The following is a 25,701-nucleotide window of genomic DNA, read 5'->3' on the forward strand; positions in this document are numbered from 1 at the left end:
AGTGGCGTCCCCTGGGCCTTGTAAATCTTCCTCTGTGTGGTTTTCGACGTCTTACTCACGGTTTGTGTATCGTCGAATCCTTCGGAGTCGGAGTCTTGGATCGAGAAGGTACCTTCCTCTTCCTCGAACTCCCGGTGGGCTGTCGGCGCGGACGCCATCTGAAGTCTTCTGGCTCGACGGTCTCGGAGTGTTTTTCGGGACCGGAACGCACGACAGGCCTCGCAGGTGTCTTCGCTGTGCTCAGGTGACAGGCACAGGTTGCAGACCAAGTGTTGGTCTGTGTAGGGGTATTTATTGTGGCATTTGGGGCAGAAACGAAACAGGGTCCGTTCCATCGGCGTTCTTCAGCACGCGGTCGGGCCGACCAGGCCCCGACGGAGGATCGAAAAAACTACCCCGAAGGGCACCGGAGCTGTTCGATCTTCGATGCGGTGTTGAATGTAAGTACGCCGATCCCGAACGCAACAATACCGACGAAAATCTTCCGAAATTAGCTAATTTTCCGTTCCGAAACTCGGAGCGACAGGAACACGTCCGAACCCGATGGCGGAAAAAAAACAATCGAGGATAGAGTCGACGCCCATGCGCAATGGAGACAAAAGGAGGAGTCACTCGGTCCCGTGACTCGAAAGACTTCTTCGAAGAAAAACAACTTGTAACACTCCGGCCCAACACCAGATGGCGAGCTATTGCAGAACATGCGTATCTACAGCGACAGATGCCATCGAACACAGTGTTACTAAAGGTAAGTAATGATGTTCTTCGGGATACTTCTAACCACACATTCTTCACCTTTAGAATAAACAGCAAAGCAGTGCCTCCCCGGTGGTGGGTCTGTGGAATCACTGAGACCGAAATCTCCTGCATGACGTAACTACCACAGTACACTTCCTGTCTGACTTGGCTGTCAAGGCTATAGTGCTTTGTGAATGTGTGCACTAACACCTAATTTGTAGCTTGGAAAATATCTGGGGTAGGCACTCTGCATGCTAAAGCAGTGGTTAGAACATTGGCCCTGATTGAAAGAGCCCACAACACTTCTGGAGGCTGCTTCTTGTGCAATAGCAGATCTTATGCAAAGGACTATCCACCTGGCCAAAGTAATTATGCACCGCTTTGCCTTTCTTTGCCTCGTAGAACCCCACAATCGATGTAAAACTGTACTCTCTTTTGGGATGATGCAGTCTCTCCTCCTCTTTCGATGAATAAAGAGTGGGCAAAGTACATTGGAATAGTGAGGCATCACCAGACAGGGAAGGATTTTCAGGAGAAAATCTGCTTTAGACCACAGTAGCAGTTTGTCCAAAAAGAATGTGATGTAAGGTGGCTGGACTGAGAAAGACTGAAGCTCACTCACATGAACAGCTGAGGTTATTGTGATGAGAAAGACTGTCTTCTCATCACAAGAGATGCAGAGAACAAATGTGCAACCGCTCAAAAGGAGAACACAAAAGTAAAAAAAAAAGGAGCAAATTAAGATTCCACTGTGGTATGAAAAAATGGGTAAGTGGAAATATGTGGACCAAACCTTTGAAAAATTCCTCACAACAGGGTCTGTGAACAAGAACAGTTGGTCTGGTAAACACAAAAGTGCCTACAAATAACCTTTAACAGTGCTCACAACAAACCTTTGCGCGGTCAAAGACAGAACTAACAGTAACACATCCAACAGTTTAGGTTGCAGTGGGTTACAGGTGCCACACCAAGCCACAAATTTGTCTGGCATAAAAGTTTGTAGAAAGATGTCTGGCAACCACAATGACATCCACTACTTTGGGAGGCAGATCGAATTCCACTGCTCAATCTCCACGCATGGAGGTGTAGATAGTGCACACCTGGGTGCAACATCAGACCTGCAGCTGCGATAGAAGATCCTCCCGAAGTGGCAGACTGGTTGGAGGGCAGGTGCTCATGCACAGATGTTCCGGATGCCACACAGCCCTGGCCAAAATCCGGCTCAACTTAGATTACTTGGTCCTAGTGATTCTTGATTTTCTTCAGTACTCGGGGCATGAAATGTAGCAGCGAGTAGGCATCAGGAGTCCCATGCTCCACTCTAGGCGGAACAAATCTCCACAAAGGCGGCTTCTTAGGTACTCCAGTATGCAGAAGTGTCAACATTACACACTTTTGTCAGCGGCGAAAAGTTCTAGCCAATTCTGTGCCATTCCTGATCGCTAAGCATCTCAACCTGAGATAGTCCACCCAGGTGTTTAAAGATCCCACCACGTGGTGTACGATCAGGTAGATGTCCCGATGATTCAGCTAGGTCCAGAGGCACAGGGCATCTTGTCACAGATCCCAGTACCCCACATGCTGCTTATTGCAATACCACATACCAGTGGTGTTATCCATGAGGAACTGAATCAACTTCCCCTTGATGGACAGCAGGAAGACTTTCATAGCCAGACAAATGGCCCACAACTCCAGGTTAACATGGAAGCAGGTCTCTGCCGGAGACCAGAGTCCTCTGACCTTCACCACTCCCAAATGACATCCACAACAGAAAAGTGATGTGTCTGTCACCACAGTCAGCTTTGAGTATGGTAGGGACAGAGGTCTGCCACTGGTACATTTGCAGTCAAGCAGCCAAAACTGCAGACATTTTGCAGTCTCCTCCGAAACCAGTCTGAAATCAGACAGGTTCCACTGGTGCTGAGCTCACTGAGATTTCATATCCCAGATGCAGTGCCTGCATTTGCCACCTGGCATAGTTCACTTGCAGGAAGTCAGTAGGCCACGCGGCTTCAAAGCCATCCTCACTGATACCAAGGACTGAGGCTGAAACATTGGGATGATAGCCCAAATCTCCTGGATGGGCTCTTCTGGGCAGAAGGCCCAAAACTAGAACGTATCCAGTATGGCTCTTCTGGAAGTGAGTTCATCATGTTTATTATGCACACCAGCAATGTAAAGAGGTTTACCATCGTCTGGAGATGGCCCACGACTGATTGTAGTGAGCCTGCCTTCAAAAGCCAGTTATTGAGGTGGGGAAAGTCTAGGCACCCAAAGTCTCCAAAGGCATAGATCAGCCACCATTATTACCTTTGTAAACACCTGAAGAGCACTAATTAGGCTGAAAGGGAGCATGACAAACTGAAAATGCTTGTGGCCCACTTTGAATAGCAAGCAGTGCCTGTGAACCTACAGGATGGGGGTATGGAAAGAGACATACTGCAGGTTGAACGTCACTATCCACTTTCATGGATCCCGGGAAGACAGAACTTGTGCCAGCATGAACTGCTTTAATTTATCCTTATGCAGGAAGATATTGAGGGGCTAAATATTTAAAATAGGGCAAAGGCCACTAAATCTTTTCACTACAACGAAATAATGGAAATAGTACCCGGTTCTGATCTCTTGAGGCTCGGGTACTCTCTATGGCTCTTTTCTCCAAAAGAGCCTGAACTTCCTGAAGCAAAGTGGACAAATGGTCCTCCGAAAGTCACTCTAATCTAGGCGGAAGAGGTGGTGGGACAGAGAAGAATGACAAGGTGTAGCCTTGTTGGACTATCTGCAGGACCCAACATCGTCGATGTTATAACTTGCCACATGGGGAGAAAATGAGTGGTCCTAACTTACACGGGTGGTTGTGTCCCACTAAAGAGCTTGCGGGCTATTGCCAGAGGTGCTGAGGACTGTGAAGTTTGGTGCCCGTGGTCACCTGGACTCAGTCTGCCCGCTCCACTACACCTAAGGGGGTGAGGGGCCTGTAATTGGTGCAGTCGGCTTTGATGCTGTCTGAAGGCAGAACCCTTACTCATGCCTCAAAAGGGGTGCAACTGTTGAAATTGTTGGAGACACTGTTGTGTGATTATTAAAAAATCTAGCGTATTTGTTGTAGCTCTACTCTATTTAAAGTGCTCGAGGACTGAGTTAGCCTTCTTGCCAAAGAGACAAGAACCATCAAAAGCATGAATGGCACCTAAATATCAACAAAGAAGCCTACAGATCTCAGGCCCTTGGCACAGGAGCTCCAAGCTGGTACTGAGTAAGCATCCATTCTAGTACTGAGGTGCTCCATGCTAGTACGTTAAGATTTAAGTCATGTCCAGGCCGGACTAGGTGATGTTACTTGGCCACATCCTGGCCATCTTGAATGGCCATGCAAAAAGATTTGCAAAATTTCTCCAGGACTGCTGGTAAGTTCTCAGCAGCCAAGTCCCATAATGCATGGGAATACCTTACAAGCAAACACCTGGTATTGAATGATCAGAGGATGAGGCTAGCAGAAGAAAACATTCTCTTCCTAAAAACTTCAGTTATTTTCTACTCTGCCTCTGGGATTAATGGGAAAAGAACTGGTGTTAACCCTGCTAGCACAGGCCTGTACTACAAGGCTCTAAGAAGGGTGCTGTGTTATTAAGACAGTGTCACACAGAGAGGGTCTGCAATGACATGCCACCTGTTTGTTTGTTTACAAGAGGCAAAAGCAGGTTTTAACTCAAGTGCTGATGGTGTCAGTCATGACCTCATTGAACAGCAGTAGGGATTCAGATAAAAATTGTATGAGTTGCAACAAGTTCATAAGGACATTGGTTTTTACCACAAAGGCATGCAATTGTACCACCAGGTCTTTCATCATGGCGAATGAACCAGATTCTCCGGTTGAAGGACCGAAGGGTGACGGATACAAGCCCAGGTCTGGGTCTTTCACAGAGATTTGTTTGCAACAGTCCCTACAAGGCTAGAACACTATAGTTTTAGGAGAATATTTATTTCCTTGCACACTGGTAAAGAATTTTAAAATAAAGAGAAAAACCTTGACAACTGATAAGAAAAAGTAAACACTAGCTCTGGATCCACAAAGGCGCTTAAAGAAGGGAACTGACGTCAGCGCTCTTCAATGGCACCTCCAATCGCCACTTCTGGGGCAGAGCAGAGATGACATGCAGCCACACGACACCACTCAACTGGTGCAAAGTGGTATGCTGAAAAACATTCCAGATCCAGTCTGAAGGTATTCTAAATGTGAGGAATCTGAGGCTTAAAGTGTCCATTAGAAATCAGATTTGTGTGCACGAGGAGAAGGGTGTAGGGGTGGCCTGTGTATCTGCCTCACTGCCTGAGGGATGTTGGAAGGATGTATATTGTGCCCCTCTCAGGTTCAAGGAGTCAGTATCAACGTAACGTCACCTTACTATTACTCCCTGTCTCAGAGAGAGGAGGAGAGGGAACCATCAAACAGCTTACAGGTTTCACTATGTTTCTCTCCAGGAGGAAGTCTCAAGAGCATTACAACATGTCTAGTGGCAAGGTTTTTAGCTCCTGATGGAGGATCAGCCCCGTGAAGAGTACAGCTGTGTGAAATGCAGCAAGCAATCCATCTGGCAATGGCTGCCACCACACCTCAATATGTCGCCTCAGCCAAAGAGGCCCATAAGCACAGAAATAAATGTTGGCTGAAATATGTTCTTCAATTGAAACTCTAGACAAAGCTGGGATGACTCCTCAAAACCACAGAGTCACAATGGAAAGTGTATGGTTCTGAAGCGCACAGACTCAGAAGCTACCTAATGTATCTGGATGTAGCTAGACTTTTGGGGAGCCTTTTCTTTCTTGCTACTTGCTCCAAGACCTTGTGCATCAACTGGGCCGGAGCCAGGATGGAATCCCAAGAGACTGCATGAATAGAACAGGTGCATTTAGTCAATCAGATATAAATTTGGCAACCTTGTTAATGGTGTAGGAAGATTCACCCAACCTGTTCTGGTAATGCCAAATAGGAGTGTAGGTAGATGTAGTGTCATAATATTGACCTGCATCCCTGGAGATTCTTGTAATGTGACCCATCGAGAAACTAAATGGATTTATATTCTTTGACAAGAAAACCTGAACCTTGGCCACTTGACACTGGACTGAGCTCTAGATCGAGGACTTTATTGACAGCCACAATGCAATGCTTATTCTCCAAGGAAAGGTGAAATTTGGCAAAAGTGGAGTCTTCAAGAAACAGGTGTTCAAATTTAGCAATCGTAGAGAGACGTTTAGGAGTCTCTTACTGGAAAGGAGGACTTTCTATGAAGACTGTAGGCTGAAGTCTGACAACCAGACATTATGAGGAAAAGTTAGAGCCATCAGAATGATGGCGCTCCTGGACCTATTCTTAATCATTTTAAGAACTCCCTAAATCAGATAAGTCTGAGGAATAGCATACAAGAATGTTCATGTCTGACATACTGCTCCTTAACGAGGCAAACTGTTTAAACCTGTTTTTGCAAGGGTGGTTAGAACATCAACTGTCAAAGTCCTTGTAAATGCTGTTCGAGCACTTTCAGGACTTTCCTTGTACTTCAGTGCGTAAAAATAAGCAAATACAGGAGGGCTTACAGTCTGTAAGACCCTCTGTTGTAGGAAAGGTATTATCCACCATGTTTGATTTTCTCTGTAAAAAAAACTCAAAGTCTATCAGCAACGAGATACTCTCCTAAGGAAGGAAATGTGCCACTTCATAGTACAAATGGGTATAAGTATATCCTGGCCTGGGGATTTTAGGTGATTGGAGAATAGCTTTAAAACAATGGTATGAATGTGCAACTTCTGAACTGTGGATGTTGGAGAAAGCCTAGCAGCACATGAGTGTGGCAAGTAGACCCTTGCAATATATCTACCCAGTAGTCAATGTTCTGAAAATTCACAAGAATCTGAAAACATATTCGAAATCTTCCACAGGTTGAGCAGCTACACTCAAAACAAAATAGCTTTCCTCCTTGGGTCCGAACATGGTTCCATCACTAATTCTGACACTTAAAACCAGTTTGATATTTCTCAATGGCTACAATCTTCATGCTTGAACTGTCTACTTGAACATCAGTGCTTGGCTTGGAACTATTCTTTCTACCCGGAGAACTCTTTGACTTTATAAGGAATCAAACTTCCCACACCAGGTGTCCACTCTGCTTCTCTTCAAGAGATGCAAATCTGGCTTGCCTGCTTCAAACTGACTTCTGCACTTTTACACCTCAATATGTACCGCTGGCTTTTATGAATGATTCAACAAAATGTTTTCCATCGAATGTTGGTTCAATAATGATTCAACGTGATCATTATTTATTAGAAGTTACACTTTCTCCTGTTTACTTTGCCATATTTTTTTCTTTTTACTTTAGGGCAGTTTTTGATGATGAATTGCCCTGTGATCCAATTCCAATAATTTCTGTTCTTAAAGTTATATTAAGGTTTTACACCTAAGCTAGTTTAGAACTTGAAGCTTTCTATATGATTTGAATAGACTAGTGGAACCTGTAACACAGGCACCCCTTCAACTGCCCAAGAATATACCCTTGCTGCTAAGTCATACTATTGAAGATGAGCCAAAGTTACCGTATGGGAGAACTGGTTTGCCCAGTAAGAGTTAAGTGGTGGACTATCCCAGCCGGAAGGCTCATTAACGCAGAAAATCTAAGCTGCAACAAGGCGCAGAGGGTGATGCACATGCCTGACTCTGTCAGATCCCTTAGCAAATCCCTAATAAGGCAATCGTCCACCATTAACTGTTAACTGTCTTAAGCTGTCAAAAGTAAGGAAACGTTAGGGGTACAGACCTACACTAGTAGTACTGTGTCCCCAGGCGCAACTAAGGCACTTCCTCCATTACTGCAGGTCAGAGACATGAAAGTACGAGTTTGAAAGGTCAACCAGAAACATCCAGTTGTTCAGACTGACTGTCTGGATTCGACCCAGAATCTTGAACTTATGCTGGGGGTTACTAATTTGGGCCATAAAGGCCCACAATGAGGCTGGTATATACACTTTTCTCTCTACAGCAAAACAATGAAAGGGATACCTCAGTTCTTTTGATTTGAGCCCAGCCCTACCTCACCTAGAAGACGCAGCCTCTCGACTTTCTGCAGACCTGTAGACTATAGTTGTTCAAGGCCACAAAGAGGAACTAATGCCACTGATAATTTAGGTCCAGTGGTGACAGTAGCAAGAAACCCAAGCCTGGACAGGATTGGAGAGGGTCTCTAAGGATTTCTGAAAAACACAAAGGAAATCATTTGCATTCCTAACCGTTATTAAGATCTGGGGGATAGGCTTGTTCTTTCAAATGAACCACCTGCTGTTCATCAGTTGGGCCTGAGGGAGTGGGGGCTACTTGTTTCCTGTCAACAACTGTCTTCTAGGCCCTAAATGTAAAGACCTGAGCTATGGCTACCTCTGGACAGAAAGACCTGTGTTCATAGGTTCATGTCTATGAGGTCTTTGAACATCAACTGTGTTTACCCAACTGCTTTTGTGCTGAGGTTAGGCATAATCGTATACTCATTCTTGGCAAAGGTTGTGTATTGGTTGATATTGTGCTACATGTATTGCCTCTAGCTGCCCTACCATGTCATTCACAATAGCTTACATGACTGGTCACCAGACAATTCATCTTTTTGTCAAAGTACTCCAAAAATGTTGCCTTTTTGCTCAAGTGGGAGGACAAAGTTTTGCCTGCCAGGAAATCAGCCATCACCACAACGAACTAAGCTGGGGGGAGGAGAAGCAGGAGGCAAAAGCCTGGGCTGTCTTTAGGATTCAGAGTATGTGGTGTGATGGTCAGCAGTGCTTTTCCCCCCCAGTCTTTCTTAGTACTTGCTGTTCTATGACCAGAGCTGGTTTTGGCTGCACAGCCAAGGTTGACATCAAAGCATGTCTACACAGTCCGACAGGACTCATCTTAACACAGTGCCTAAATGGCCTTAGAATAAACCCCTTAGCAGTAGTACTTGGTGCTGTCTGAGTCCTGTTGTCTTTTGGTGCATTAATACTACACATGGTCAATACTCATACCAAAGGGTGCACCAGGTCTATTGCTAGCTGGGAAAGACTACTTAGGTGAACAGGTAGGATTTCATGACTTAGTAAAATTATAAATTGAAGAAGACTGAGGTTCAAGGGAGAAATCTCATATTTAAGGAGGAGTGTGAAGAAACAACAGCCTTCACAGCATCAACACGTGACTGGGTATCATCATCAGCTACTGCTTCTTGATGAGATGTATGCAGCCAGTAGGCAGGCCTTATGACTTTGTTGTTGGAATAGGGGATCTGCTCCAGGTACATGCCTCTACCACAATAGGCATATTAGCGAAAAAGAGAATGCTCACACAAGGAAGCAGGCTTCATTACTTGATGCATTACTTCAGGGTTAGTGAAGTGGTCTTAGACATATTCCCTCTGATTTACACTCGGGGTAGGATTGAACGATTTCTTGGTGAACCAGGCAGTGACATGGCCCCTAAATGAAATGCCCAAGGCTGCCCTAGAGTGCAAAGGCAGCTCGGGGCTACCACATCCAAATGGGGAGTGGGACTCAACAAGGCAGTAGAACAGAGTCTCAAAAGCAAAGAGTTACTCTCGAATGGCCCCTCACTTGTCACCTTTTCACTGTACCTCAGCAATACAATCTGGCTAAGGTTTAATCAGAATTTCAACTAGAATCCATGTCTTTTGTTTGTTCAGTTGAAGATGCTAGGTCATTTTGAAAAGATACAAGCTAGGTTTGCATCTCACTGTTCTCTGGGACAGGGAATGCCACTAATTCAAATGGCGGACCCTTGCCTACTCATTTGAACTGTCACTGAAATATCAATGTAAGGCACAAATGTATGGTGACTGAGCTACAAGGCATGAAAACGTAAGAAAGGACACTAACCAAGAGGGTGTATGTACTAGATAGGTACATAATCAAGATTGTGCTTATGGTCCTAACTATAGTTTTGGAAAGAGGGGGTAAGGTCCTTTGGTGAGCATCCTGATTAAAGACTGACTTTAGCTGTTCTCACATCCTCATAGTAACAACAGATAACTTACAGCTGTGTATGTCCGATTACAAGGTACAACACTATGAACTTGAATAAATAATAGAAACACACCTTTAGGTAAATGAGGAACAATTTTAGCAAGAACCATACAGTAAACATATGCACTTCATGCACAGAATTGCCACAAAGGTTTGCTGGAACTCTTCTTTGTTATTTGCTAAAGGACTTAGAGAGGGCATAGAAAAATCTTCCCAGGATGGAGGCAACCAACAATTCACAATGCTGAATTTATGGAGCAGACCAGCAAATTCACAACAAATTTGAATGTGATTTCAGTACATTTAGTCATCCACCTGTTCAACTGGCTCTAGAGTAGCTACCCTCCATAGTTGGGACACTATCATTGTATATTAGCTCTACAAGGCTTAATTTAAGATTCCTTGGGGTGTGAACCAAATTCATACTGGTAATCGGTACACAGAAGTGATCTGCTGGCTATGAGTGCTACTGTAATACCATTCTGAGTCCAGTTAATGCTGAATGGCTAGAGTAGAAAAGTTGTATTCTCTAAGGAAATGGAAGTTCTAGCAAAGACTCTAGGAGAGCCAGAAGTCAACCATTTTCATGAACCACTGGAATAACACTTGCATGTATACGGATATCTTCATGAAAGGAATATACGTATGAATATGGTAAACTTACTTAAACTCTATAAATGTCAACACAGGAACAAGCAGAAAGCATATCAGAGCGGCATCTTGGGAGGTCTGTAAATATGTTGTGAAGGACAAAAAAAAAACCACCTAAAACATACTCTGCCTGCAATCTGAAAACAAAGGAAGGTGGAGGGAAAAGCCAATGCTTGGGGAAAAGAGCCTACAAAGTCTGGGTGATCCCCAAACCAAATAAAAGCATCTAAATAACAAGAGTACCCTATACAGGCTGATTAAGGCATAGTAACCACAGAGGTTCCAAGGTCAAAGCCACCAAATATGGCTAGAAGACTGAAAGATTTAGGTGGAGCCACAGATTATACACGGACTCCTTATCTTCACATATCCCCTTTTCAAGGCGCTTGTTCCAACAGTGTTCAGAAAGGGTAATAGCTCCAAAATCAGAGAGGTATTGTACACTATTACAAGAAACAGTGAAGATATTACCCATGAGGATATTCCCTAGTTTTCCCGGCTGTAGAAGCTGATACCTGTAAATCTCCTACCCTTTGGGGCAGTTTGATGTTTTATCTTCCTAGGATAAAATTTGTTTAGAAACATATGGTTGTACTTAGCAAAAAGAGGCTCCAGCATCATTAAGCAGGTGCAAAACTGAAACCCTTTAAAGCTTGGAGAGTACTTACAATGAAAAAATTGACTCAAGACGTTATTGGGCAGGGTATCTGTATAAACCCTACTTGTGGTGTCAAAATTACACAAAGCTGTGCATAGGAGGACAATACAGTTCATTTTTTTTATTTAGCTATAAGCAGTAACAGTAAATAACATGTGGCAAACCAACTGGAGTAGCTAATGCATTCGTTCAGCGGAGTCCTATATTTCAAAGTAAAGTAAACTGATCAAGTGTGTCTAAAATGTAGTCTCATCTGCAGGAAGGAACTCCATTTTCCCTATTTGCGACTGTCTATTGCTGAGAAATGAAACCCATATAACCCAGTGACACAAAAGGCTTCTTTGTGACAGACAAAATGAAAAGGATGCAAGAAAAAAAATAAAAAAAAAACAAAAAAAAGGTATGTGCTGGTCCTAAACATGAAAACTAAATGCAGTACCAACAATCAGAAAGAGTACATTGACAAGGACTCCACTTCTCACCCACTGATTGGTGAAACATTTGGTGGCAGTCACTGTATGTATAGGATATGAACAATGTGTCTTCTGGTCTAAGCTTAGAAAGACTGCAGAACAGCCACAATGTGGAATAAGGTTAAAAGACGCTAGAAGTGAAGACATATGAAGGCAGTGCTGCATTGCAACGTCCAAACAAGTTTGTAATACCAATAATGTGTTTTCAAACTTGCAAAGCATTAAAGAAATATCAGAGTAGCCATGCCTGCTTATTAAATGGCTTCCAGTCTACAGCATCATCTTAACTGTACAAAATAAGTCTACATCCATGGTAGGCTGGACCGGATGCTTTCCAATCTACCACTCACACAAACATTTTAAAGATCAAAGCTGGCCAGATCATTTTTTTTGTCCCTTTCAGTTGGGGCAGTAGCTGTGAAATCTCTTAATCAGGCACAGGTGCAGTTTTGAACATCGCAAAAGGAATAATATCAAGTCTTCAGAGCTTGCTGAAGTGCTTGCTGCTTCTTCATCTCCACCGATAGGGAATTGTGACCTAAATCTGGAAGCCATATATATCCTTGGATTAAATGGGGTCACCAACTGTTTGGCAGGCATCCAATCCTCTCAACCAAAAGAAGAAAAAAAAAGGTCCATCTGCCCCCTGGTTCTCTCAAGAACTTATGTCCTATAATAAGGGCTGTAACAACTAGAGCAACTCTAGCAGGCGGGCTATCACAAAGACGAAAGAATTTTACAAAACATCACTAAAGCATTATCATAATTAAAACCGCCCAGAGTACATTCTTTGTGGAACAAATTGAGTCGGCAAACAATTCTCCCAGAGAAATGTTCAAGATTGCAAGGTCTTTCTTGAATTCCAAAATCTGCAGTGTTACTTTTCTTGTCTCCTCTGACTTTCAATCTTCTTTGAGGAAAAGATTCAGTAAATTCATGCCACTCTGTCCGTGCCCCTTGAAGATATATACACTGTGTGCAGCGGTTGTGTGGATCAGCCATCCAATAAAAATACTTGCAGGCTGACTAAATTTAGGCCTTTCTCGTTGGAAAAACTCTTCATACTCTCTCACATTGTAAATCCTGGTCACCTGGAAATCTGTGTCCACCAGCTATTCTGAGCACGTTAGAGAGGTTATTGCTCATGTGTTTTGGCAAATGTTTAACTGGTCCCCAGATTCAGCGTGTGTAACACTCTGCTGGAAAAAAGCTAAAGTGGTCTCTCTTTTAAAAAAGTAGTCCACCAACCAAGAGATTTTGGTCAGATTATTTTACCCTATATCTCTTCTGTGTCCAGCAGACAAGATTGTGGAAAAATGTGTTAATACTCTGATGTCTACTAATCTGGAAGATAATTCCCTCTAGCATTACACTCACTCACGCTTCCATCAATGTCATAGTACGGAAACAGCTCTTTAGAAGATCACAGAGCCTAATAAAACCACACTGGCCGCCCTTCTTTACTTTAATTATCAGCAGTGTTTGTTATGGTTTCTCATCGATTTTATCACATCTGAGTTTGGCATAGACAGGTCTGCATTGAGACAGCTAAGATTTTTCTAGCAGGCAGAGAATAAGAAGTGTGGTTTGCCCCGTGCCTGTCATCAGCAGAGGTTCTTGTCTATGGGTGCACCAGCGCTTTTCTTTTAGCCTCATGTTATTCAACGTCGATCTGTCACTCCTGCCCAAATTAAGAGAATTGCACTGCATTAACACTCAGCTGCCACTAATAGTTGATCTCTCTTCTATCACAGCAGAGGCATTTAAAGCTTGCCTCTCTGCATTGGTAAAGAGAGAGAACCATCTGCTGCGTAAAGTGGATAAAGCGGAGATTCTCCTGTTTGGCTATATGAAATATGTCTGCTTAGCTGCTGGCCTAAGGACTTGCTGGCACCTGACCCTTCGGCAATAGTCAGGAATCTGGGTGTAAAAACAGATGACAAGCTGCCTTTCTAATCAATTCACACTTCTGTTGCTGCCATATGTTTTCTTTACTCAGATTCATTAGAAAGTTCCTGGAACTCCTGCACTTGAAGACATGAGACAGTAGTTCATGCCCTTATAACCTGGATTAAACTAAAAGCCTGCACCTTGGTCTCCCTGACAAGCTGACCAAGAAACTTTATTTGCTTCAAAATATGACTTCTAGTTTGAGCAACAGCTACACTGGTTAGCAATTAAAAAGATGATTCTTTTCACAGCTTTAAACTAGCATTCTACTGTTGGGGTCCCCAGTGTCTGATTAGAAGAACCAGGTGCGGTCAGCCTTCCACATCCCTGTGTTCGGCGTTAGCTTAGCTGGTAACCATACCGAGGTTTTGCCAGATAAGACTTGGTCCGTCTTTCATGGTTTTGGCTGGTGGCACACGGGACTGGCTTCCCCTTTCTCTCTGGTCTATTTCTCGTAAACTGTCTTTTCGTAAAGCTCTAAAAAAGTATCTCTTTAGCACAGTAGCATGCATTTTCGCTATCCCTACTCTGAGATCATAGTGCCAGGAAAATCCTCAGAGCAGCTGTGCGCTTTACAAACCCTTCTCATTTATACATTCATTGACTAGCGACCCAGACTTAAAATCTCATTCTTTATCTAATCTTTCACTGCGCCCACTGTCTTCAATGTATTGCAAATACAGTGTAGGTTTTAAAACACAAAGCCAAATACATCTAATCAGGGTCAAAATAAGCTAATCTGAATGAACACTCCTCACAAATGACATGTACACACAATGGGAAAGTTTCCATTATTGATATAATGTATTGGAAACATCTACGATCAAGCATGAGATGGGATTACATTGCATCTACAAATGCTAGCACATTTATGCTCAACTACAGCTCAGATGATGCTCTAGGAAAATATACCTTCGAGATGACTTGTGCCTAGTCGTCTCTTCTTTTTCTCGATGCCTTCGTTCTCGGTGCCTCTCTTCTTTTTCTCTGCTTACGCGTTCTCTGTGACGTTCGTAACTTCTTTCAGTATATTCTCTGTATCGATAACGTTCTTCATCACTGTAGCAGAAAGAGAAACATTTGGCTACAGCAGATTGTTGACAAGAAATGGTTACATTTGTGGAAAGAGTTATGTGTGAATGGTTTGGTTAGGCAGTATCTTTTCAAATGTTAATAATGACAAATGTGTTACTTTCTTGAGCACGTCAGTATAGCAGTCCAATTCTCTCTAATCACAGCTTAGATTCATTGAGAATACTTTCCTTCTGTGTAGAGGCAGCCTCAGCTGCCCGTAATCTAAAATATGCTTAGCCATTATTTTCGATCCAGTACCTTATCTGGACGTTCTCCAAGAACTGTGATAAGGTGTAGAGTCAATAAATTAGCAATATTATGTAGTATATATGTTCAAGTTCAATACTTATAACGTCAAGGTTGCAATCTAAGCTGTTCTAGTGTTCTCATTAAAAGAGCACTTAACTCCTTTGCCTCTTCTCCCTCCAATGTGGATGAGATAAGTTCACTTTTCCTGAGCACTTTCATGGTTGAAGGTGAAATTAAGAGTTGAAAAAGATTTTTTTTTAAAGCAGAAAATATACAGGTAGCAGTAGCAGGTGCAGAGCAAGGCTGGCAGTAAGCAGCTAATAACATTATACGACTAGCCATTGGTTAACTTCAGACAGCTGGAATTAAGAGGGTCTCTGACCCGCGAGCAGGCCTGTGAACAGTGTACTGTTAGTGGAAGCATGCTGGAGAGAGACAGAGTACATTCAAGTGTGAGTAAAAGAGTAGGTGTCAGAGTTGCCACCTGAGGGAGAAGTGGGTACTTGCATCAGCAAGTGGAAGGAAGAAATTGACAAGACATTCAGATGTTTTATTTCATTTTTTTTTTTTATTATTCATGGAGTGCATCACCAAGAACTTAAACACTTTTTATCTGAGGCAACTACTGGTCTCAATTTTGGAAGACACCCTAGTTAATTAAACGGAGATTCTCAGAGATCTAATAAATGATAGCAGACTGAGACAAATGTGAGTTGGGTGAGAATTACACAGCATATGCAACATAAAAAACAAAGAGTGTCCTTTCTTCTCACAGATTTCCAAGTAAGGACTGTAAACTGATGGGATCCCAAGAATCTAAAGTTCTCCTTAGTAAATAGAGAGTAATACTGCATGCAAGATATTCCAGCGCCCGCCATACTATGAACACATTTAAAAGTAAGACCCATAATCATGACTTGTGATTTCGCTTTCACTTGTAACAAGTGCAATTGCTACAGAAAAGCTGATACAGGCTCAGGTTTTTAGCACACAGATAAGGCAAGCTGCTGCTGCGTTCTGAACGGTCTAATAAAATTGGGCAAACTAGCATAGAGTGTTTGCGTTTTTAGAGACCAAACGCCTTTGACAAGGACAGCTTATTACAGGTGGGTCTGTTAGACATAACCTGTATTCTTGTACTGGGAACCATGGAGTCTCCTGTGAACTTTAGGTCCTTAAACTTCAAGCTGAGAAAATTACTGGAGGATCAGTCCTTGTTTCCGTGGTACGGACACAACATTCTAATATGTAGAACACTTCATTTGGCCAACTAAAGATCAAAAAACTGAACGTGAATTTCCCACATTATACTCAACCAAATTGCTGGTAACTAACTTTTGCCTGTTGATATCATTCATATTCGCATGCTTTGAATATTCTATCAGGCCGTCAGTCCTTGGTATATTAAATATAGTTTTAGGGACAAAAGTAAAAGAGTATCCGTTGAGATAAGTGGCCTCCAGCAGCACAGAAGGAGGCTCTTTCAGGTTTGAAAACAATGGAAAGTTCTATATACAATATCTGCCTCCTGGGAAGGCGGACAGACCATAGGTCAATCTATTAAAGACGCCAACGCTGGCTAATTAGTTTCAGTATGAAAGCGTGATAATCTTCAGCAATGTCCCTTTCTTAGATTCACATGCTTTAAATATAGTATAGAGCAGTGTTGCCTGAGAAGCGGTCTCATTTGCAGCTAAGCATTTGCACCTGTAGCAAAACAGTACAGTATCACAAACGGGCAAAGCCTTCCACACCCCTGCCTTGCATATCTCTGGTAAAGATGAATTTGCAGGAAGAGCTGATGTGTTATCTACACTGCTGGTAAACACACTGAAACTGCCCCAAGTCGTAAAGTATTTGCCTTCTAAAATACCAATTTCATAGAAACGAGTCATCTAGCTATCTCCTATTTTGGTGCGTCTTTGAGCTATCTTTATAACATTTAAACAAAAAAAACAAAATCTTTTTAGATGTTATTCTTCTGATCCACAATACTTGAGAAAGAAATTAGTTTGCCAGGAGCAGGCATCTTTCTTTAACTGCTGGTTCATTTAGCTACATTCTACGGGCTCTGTGACTCTGGTGGGAAGGCTGACGAGAATAGCAACGTTTACAATTTAGCTACTAAGATGACAGAAGGGCATCATCAGATGACATACGGTGAAAGATTTAGGCCTGCTTCCAGGGACAGTGCTTCAGGACCCTTCACACACTGGCTGAAAACAATGCACCTCAAACAAAGAGGTGGGTGGCCTATAATTTTAATAATACAGGGAGTGCAGAATTATTAGGCAAATGAGTATTTTGACCACATCATCCTCTTCATGCATGTTGTCTTACTCCAAGCTGTATAGGCTCGAAAGCCTACTACCAATTAAGCATATTAGGTGATGTGCATCTCTGTAATGAGAAGGGGTGTGGTCTAATGACATCAACACCCTATATCAGGTGTGCATAATTATTAGGCAACTTCCTTTCCTTTGGCAAAATGGGTCAAAAGAAGGACTTGACAGGCTCAGAAAAGTCAAAAATAGAGAGATATCTTGCAGAGGGATGCAGCACTCTTAAAATTGCAAAGCTTCTGAAGCGTGATCATCGAACAATCAAGCGTTTCATTCAAAATAGTCAACAGGGTCGCAAGAAGCGTGTGGAAAAACCAAGGCGCAAAATAACTGCCCATGAACTGAGAAAAGTCAAGCGTGCAGCTGCCACGATGCCACTTGCCACCAGTTTGGCCATATTTCAGAGCTGCAACATCACTGGAGTGCCCAAAAGCACAAGGTGTGCAATACTCAGAGACATGGCCAAGGTAAGAAAGGCTGAAAGACGACCACCACTGTACAAGACACACAAGCTGAAACGTCAAGACTGGGCCAAGAAATATCTCAAGACTGATTTTTCTAAGGTTTTATGGACTGTTGAAATGAGAGTGAGTCTTGATGGGCCAGATGGATGGGCCCGTGGCTGGATTGGTAAAGGGCAGAGAGCTCCAGTCCGACTCAGACGCCAGCAAGGTGGAGGTGGAGTACTGGTTTGGGCTGGTATCATCAAAGATGAGCTTGTGGGGCCTTTTCGGGTTGAGGATGGAGTCAAGCTCAACTCCCAGTCCTACTGCCAGTTCCTGGAAGACACCTTCTTCAAGCAGTGGTACAGGAAGAAGTCTGCATCCTTCAAGAAAAAACATGATTTTCATGCAGGACAATGCTCCATCACACGCGTCCAAGTACTCCACAGCGTGGCTGGCAAGAAAGGGTATAAAAGAAGGAAATCTAATGACATGGCCTCCTTGTTCACCTGATCTGAACCCCATTGAGAACCTGTGGTCCATCATCAAATGTGAGATTTACAAGGAGGGAAAACAGTACACCTCTCTGAACAGTGTCTGGGAGGCTGTGGTTGCTGCTGCACGCAATGTTGATGGTGAACAGATCAAAACACTGACCGAATCCATGGATGGCAGGCTTTTGAGTGTCCTTGCAAAGAAAGGTGGCTATATTGGTCACTGATTTGTTTTTGTTTTGTTTTTGAATGTCAGAAATGTATATTTGTGAATGTTGAGATGTTATATTGGTTTCACTGGTAATAATAAAGAATTGAAATGGGTATATATTTGTTTTTTGTTAAGTTGCCTAATAATTATGCACAGTAATAGTCACCTGCACACACAGATATCCCCCTAACATAGCTAAAACTAAAAACAAACTAAAAACTACTTCCAAAAATATTCAGCTTTGATATTTATGAGTTTTTTGGGTTCATTGAGAACATGGTTGTTGTTCAATAATAAAATTAATCCTCAAAAATACAACTTGCCTAATAATTCTGCACTCCCTGTATTGGATGGATTCGTATTATAGAACATGTGGCTGTAAGAGATCCAATTTTGAAAAACTTACTCCATTCAAAGAGAAACAAATTCTCTACAAAGCACCCTGACTCTTATTTAAGATTTACACCACTGACATTCCAAATGTAAACTGTGAAGACATGGCTGTGCTGCCTGGGTGTAAACCTGTCCACCCACCCAAGGTTCAGCTCCTACTCAATGGAGATTTGGCAAGTCTGTCCATTCCTGTGTTCTCCTATTTGGAAGATTTGTAGTAACCATGGAGCTGTGATAGTTAAGGACTTGGTTCCAAAGATCCAAGACCCAGCCAACTAGGTGTTCAGCCTGTTTTAAGTAGAACATTGAAGTGGTTTGCTGTGTGCTCACTGTGTTGCCTTTCGTCTGAAGATGAGGTAGAAAAAACATCCAGGTTCAGAAAGATTGGGGCTTTGAGGTACAACTAAGCGGTTTTACCTTGAAAGCCCACCAGCAAGGATCAGGAAAGAGGTGTTATTACTGGCATAGCATCAATTAAAATGTCAGGGAATGTGAGAACGTGGTGCAAAACTGTGATAGACGTGCACTGAACATCATCTCTAAGAGCCATGGACAGATGAAGCTTCAGTGACTGTCTTAACCTGAACATTTGCACAAATTACCAAAAGAGAAACTACTGAACGATATGTCTATGAAGTACAGCAGTTGGGCCAGAAGTTAACGTGTCTGGTTGCTGTAGACAAAAGCATTGTCTTGTTTTGGCAACTTGGATATCTGTTACTGTAAAATCCTTATCTCTCCTACGCAGTAAGTAGAAATACAGTCTTTTATATTTGGCTAGGAGATTTTGCTAATTAGCTGACAACTGATTCTCAGCCACAATCGTTATTAGCCTTTTTATGCTAGCATCAATGGCTACGGGTAGCTACTTAAGAGAGTAGCGGATCTGAGCACTTGCAGGCTATACATTTGTGTATTATAGTCTAGAGGAAGATCTGCAGTACACCAAATTAACTTGCTCCGATAACCATCTGGTCAGGGAGGCCCAGTTCCAACTAAACCAAATTATTTCACGTAGGAAACACTTAACTCAAATTTGGGTGGGTGGGTCAAGCACCTTTATCTTTAAGAGATATTAGAAAATACGAGACAACAACTCACAGGAAAATAACTGTCAGGTTATAGAAGCCACAATAATTAAGAAAACAAAGTAAGGCTTTAACTTGTCAATGGGGAAAATATTTATGACGAAGTCAACGGGGCCAATCCTGCTATACTATTAAAAAATACCTGAAAAATTGCTATACTGACTCATGGAACTTTCAGAAGGTGCCATGGCTAAACCCTGAGTGAGGCTGAACCACAAGTGTATGTGGATGGGCAGGGTTTGAGGCTCTTGTCTTCAAAATTCTAGCTTCAAACGTAGTCTTTCATAATGAACAAAAATCTGTACAGCGAACGAGGCTTTCAGCTGTGCCCAACCAGGCTTTCAGAACTACATATATGCTGAATAGGAGGTTAAATAAGAAATCTTCTTTAAAACAAAAGTTTCAAGCAGGACAAGGTTCTCTACAGCATCCAATTCACAAGAATGGTATCAGAGCATAATTGCACAAGCTTGGATAGCTCCCATAAGAGGAGTGCATACGAGCGATGCAATCGCTGCAGCCTTGAAATATGCTGTAGACACAAAGAATTCTTGGAAATGCCTTGATGAGTCACCTCGGGCCTCCAATAGATCTCCCACAAATTTCCATGTTTTAATCCCTCAACACCCACCAAAAAGCAGTAATTGAGCAAACAGCATATGTATTACTTAGAGGATTTGCTAGAACTCTTAAACTAGTATGAGAAATTCAGTACAACTTCTGGGGAGTAGCCACAAACCTGAATGCCTTGCACACTTCCATTACAGTAGAGACAGCAGGGATTTTCTTCTGGGCTTCAGGCTACTATGTCTCAAAGAAACAGAGCCATCAAAATGCATTTCCAGGCTTATAGTATATGGGTTTTAAACAGCTGGTTGCTGGGAGAAAAGTCAGAAAAGGCCAAATAACTTAGCCTTCAGTAGCACGTCTTACTGTGTCAGTGACTGAGCACACGTTTTATGTTTTGATAATGTTACATGTCACAGGTCTGGATGTGCGTTAACATAGTCTATGATCTTCCACTGAATGAGTTGGAGTGCTTAATTTATTAAGGATGCTATGCATGGATTTTAGGTCTCTACTAACAGCAGTGACTTCTCGACCTCTGAAGTAATACGAGTCCGCTTAGAGAAGATCACAGAGAATTTAAGTTCTAACCACATCTTGTATATATTGTACAGAGCACATTTGCACAAATGTTTTTCACTACATTCACTTTCACTGCGCCATCACTATAGGAGCACCGTAAGGACTGAATTAAAAATCGAGAATGACTTTTTTTTTAGTAGAGATATAATTAAATATGAATTGTTGACAACATTTGCACGTTTGAAGATTGTTTAAAAATTGTTTACCAGGTGACAAGGGTTTTACTTCCACATGTAGGACCATTGTTTAATTGCCTATGTATGAACTAGTCACGGATATTTGCTACTGCTTTTCCACCTCTCCCTCTCATTCCATTCCTGATTCAGAAGATGAGACAAACGTCCCTCACCATTATCTTTGTAGCTCCCATCAGAGTACGACAACCATGGTTCACTACACTTCTGGACCTCTTGCTGGTCCCCCGCGAGAAGCTCCTCAACATGCCAGATCTTCTCACACAGGAACAAGGACAAATCAGACATTCAGACCCCAAGTCACTCAACCTTGCGATATGGCTCTTGAAGTCAGAGCACATTTGCACAAACGTTTTTCACTACATTCATTTTCACTGCACCATCAATAGAGGAGCACTGTTAAGGATTGAATTCAAAATCGAGAATTACTGTTTTTAGTAAAGACATAATAAACTATGAATTGCTAACAAAATTTGCACGTTTGAAGATTGTTTAAAAATTGTTTACCAGGAAGATAAGGGTTTTACTTCCCCCTGTAGGACCATTGTTTAATTTGCTTATTTATCTACCCAGGTTCTAGGGTTACAGGGTATGCCTCATTTTCTCTAAATAGTTCATACATAGAGCATTGCCCTTGGAGAGAGGGTGTGGGTACCTGGATGCGAAGCTTGGGCATTTAGCATATTCTGCTGTGGTGGAAAGGTCTATTTGAGGCGTTCCCTACTTTTGGAAGTATTTTGAAGGACTTGTGGGTGGAGCTCCAATTCCTCGACTTGTCGATGTAACCTGCTGAGCAGGTCTGCAAAATTGTTGTCCGTTCCTGGGAGATACTTTGCCACTAAGTGAATGTGGTGAAGAGCCTACTTCCATATTGTATGAGCGCGTTGTGACAACTAGGATGATCGTGCTCCACCCCCCCCCTGTTTTTGTAGATAATACGTCTGGACTAATACAACTTTGGGTGAGCGGTTAGGAAGAAAAGCTTTCAGCAGGGCTAGAAATATTGCCTTAAGTTCCAGGTAATTAATGTGCATAGTTTGGTGACTGAGATCCCAGAGGTCCTGCACTGTGAGATCCTGAAGATGTGCACCCCAACCTGTCAGGGATGCGTCCGTGGTCAGAATGAGCTGAAGCACAGGGTCTTGAAAAGGCCACCCTTATAATAGGTTGGTGGTGTTCCACCATTGCAGAGAGCACTAGATCCTGGAGGTGACTCTTTGACTGAGCTCACTGACGAGACAGACACTGGCTGCAGAGGATGCTTGAGGAGTCTAGCGTGCGGAACAATGGCAATACAGGATGTCATCATCCCTAAGGTACGCATGACAGTCGAAACTGTGCAGGTACGTTCTTCCCGAAATTGGGGAAGCATTAGCTGTAAATTGTGAATGCGTGCTGGATTAGGGTATGCTAACCCAAACTGTACTTTGAGAATGGCTCCCAGATATCCAAAGAGATTGCAGATGGGATTTTAGAAAGTTGATTGTGAACCCAAACTTGTGAAGTAGGTTTTACTGCGGTTTGAGTATCGCAGTGACACTGCTGTAGTGTGCTGGCTTTGATGAGACAGTCTTCTAGGTAAGAAAGTGCATGATTTTTTTGCCTTCTGAGATGTGCCGCAATTACAGCTATGCACATTGTAAATACTCTGGGAGAAGGTGTGACTCGAAAAGGCAGGACTTTGAATTGATAATGTTTTCCTGTCACCACAAACCTTAGGTATTTCCGGTGTGCAGAGTGGATGGTATGTGGAAGCAGGCATCCTTCAAGTCTAGGGCTGTCATGAAATCACCCGGCTGAAGGAGTGGATTAACATCTTGAAGAGTAACCATGTGAAAGTGTTCTGAGAGAATGCAATGGTTTAATGGTCTAATATCCAGAATAGGTCTGAGCATTCTTTTCTTTTTTGGGATGAGGAAGTAGAGGTCAATCCTGGTCTGTGCGTAATTCAAATTACTTGATGGACAGAAGGACAATACAGGCTCAATTTCGTTCTTCGATAACTTACGTGCTGATAGATTAACCACATTAATTTCTGCAGTTGTCTTGCCCTTGTTGCCATATACTCCTGTTCCCTGGTATTGAAATGGGACAGGCTCTATAGCATCCTTGAGGAGCAGGGATTGTACCTCTTCCTTTAGAAGGGTGAGATGTTCGTGAGATAACCTGTGAGAGAGAGGGGGACTGTTTGAAAGTGTGGAAATGCGCTCCAGACAACCATGTTGGAAAATGGAAAGGACCCATAGGTCTGATGTTATGTGTGTCCATTGTGTGTAGTAATCCTGAAGTTGTTCCCTTAGTGGTGTGGGGTTTTGGGAGATGTATGTAGTCAGTGTTTAGCTGATGAGGCAGAGCCACGGTTGGTAGTGCTCTTGCCTCAGCCTCTCATTATTGCCCTTGTAGGCTCCTCTGAAAAAGCCTCTAGAGTAAGAGGTGGAAGGTCGCCTTGGAGGAAAAGCAGAGTTCGGAGGTTGTTGGTTTGTAACCGCCTCTAAATATGGGGTGACGAAAACTGCCTCTATGCTCCCGAGACTGCAGAGCGCCCATGGGCCTTCGCGGTGTCAGTGTCCTTTTTTAATTTCTCAAGCGTGGAGTTCACTTGAGGGACAAAAAGATGCTCCTTGTCAAAGAGCATGTTAGGCACCGCTTGTTGCACTTCTGCCCTGAAGCCTGAGCATCTAAAACATGCATGTCTCCTTAGCAGCATGCTGGTGTTTACTACCTGTGCAGCTGTGTCTGCAGCATCTAATGTGCAGCATATTAAAATGTTTGAGATTGTCTATCCTTCGGGAAACAATCTGTTGACCACGTTTACGGTGCTCATCTGGAAGATATTGGAGGAGCTCCTCTATCTCATCCCAGTGAGCCCGGTCGTACCTTGATAGTAAGGCCTTCGAATTGGCAATGCAACAATAGTTTGCTGCTTGTGCAGCTACTACTATGCCTGCCACACCAAGCATTTTCCTCTTCCTGTCTGGTGGAGGAGAGTCCCCTGTAGCCTGACTGTTAGGACGCTCCATTGCAGTGGATAGCCACTATAGAATATGGTTGGACCTGAGACCTGATATACAGTGGGTCTGAAGGAGCAGGTTTAAACTTTTTGTCCACCGTAGGAGTTATAATCCTAGAACAGACTGGCTCTTTAAAGGTATCATTTGCATGACGAATCATGCCCATAAGCACTTGAAGTAACTGGCTGTCTTTATGAATAGTGGTCAAAGTGTCAAATAGAAAATCCTGTTCTATTCGGTCTCTGTGCAGTTGAACACTATTAAAGGCAGCTGCCCTTGTTATGACCTGCTGGTAACTGTTAGTATCTTTTGGGGAGGTTGGTTGTGCGGGATACATGACTGGATCCATATTGATCATGCGTTCAGGGATGCATTCCATGGGTCTGGAAGTGTACCACCTAAATCTGCCCCTACAAATGAACTCTGAGGGATTTTATCTCCTGCGGTAGGAGAGGAAGAACAAGGAGGAGGGAAAAGGGGTGGAGAATAATTTGGAACTGTAGGTGGTGAGGAAGGTGGTTGAGGAGGAGGCAAAGAAGTAGTGATCTTGTCCTTTCTTACAGGCCTTCTTTGGAGGTAGTGAAATGTCCACGGCTTCTTGAATTGATAATTTCCTCTAAGAGGTGACAGGGGGAGAAGCAACAATACACTCTTTTCCCTTCCTGAATGTAGAGACAGCACTGTTTAGCGTCCATGACTTCTAATATCGGCTTGATTGGAAATGGTGTAGTGGAGGATTGGCTCAAGTCCAGATCGAGTGGTCTCCTGTGTTTTCGGTACCAACAGTTTCGATCGGTGGGCTTTTTACGGTGCCGAAGTTGCATTGGATGTGGCTTAGAGCTGAAGTACTCGGTCCCGAAGGCTTGGTGAAAGACATTCAGACCGAGGTGGAGAAGGTTGACGAAGAAGGTATCGTCTTGGCTAATTTCGGTGCCGAGGGGCAGGGCAGCCGAGGTGGATTTCGGAGACCGGCCATGGCCTGCTAGCAGTGGTAGTCCAATGACCTCTGTCGGTGTGATACCTTGGCTCTCGATGTCGGTCTGAACGTTGAGTCCTGAATGGAGAAAGCCTCCTCTTGTTCAGGTTCCTCCTGTGTATGTTCTTCCCCAAAGATGTCGGGGGTGTATTCTGGGGGTTTGTGTGCCATCTCCAGCCTACATGCTCCTCTATCTCAAAGGGTCTTCTTTGATCTGAAGGATCTGCAAGCATCGCAGGTAGCCTCCTGATGATCAGGAGGAATACAAAGATTACAAACCTGATGATGATCGGTGTGGGGGAATATGGAGTGGCACGAGGCAGAAACAAAACTGTGGCTGTTCCATCTGATCCACATTCTCTTCAGTGCCACATGGAGTAAGGCCCGAGACCAGATGAGGCCCGCCCGAAGCGCACACGGCTGGAACCGGGCCCGACGATTTGGAAAGTACGAACGCAGAAGGGGGAAACTTGCGATTGAAAGTACAATACCGTAGAATATAAGATAGATGGAAGGAAAGTTTTGATCCGGAGCAAGTAAAAAACAGAGAGAAGAA

At 43.2% G+C, this 25,701-nt stretch overlaps 1 protein-coding gene across 6 annotated transcripts in view; it reads right to left on the minus strand.

Annotated features, from left to right (window-relative positions):
• The window catches only part of FIP1L1 (factor interacting with PAPOLA and CPSF1), a 510,903-nt gene that overhangs the window by 6,916 nt on the left and 478,286 nt on the right, over positions 1-25,701 (minus strand). For all 6 annotated transcript variants that reach the window (XM_069201295.1, XM_069201279.1, XM_069201288.1 and 3 more), the window contains one exon: positions 14,434-14,580. In XM_069201295.1, coding sequence (XP_069057396.1) covers positions 14,434-14,580 — 147 coding nt within the window. The remainder of the gene's footprint in view (positions 1-14,433; positions 14,581-25,701) is intronic.

Source organism: Pleurodeles waltl, chromosome 1_2 (genome assembly GCF_031143425.1).
Source record: "Pleurodeles waltl isolate 20211129_DDA chromosome 1_2, aPleWal1.hap1.20221129, whole genome shotgun sequence".
Classification (NCBI taxonomy): domain Eukaryota; kingdom Metazoa; phylum Chordata; class Amphibia; order Caudata; family Salamandridae; genus Pleurodeles; species Pleurodeles waltl.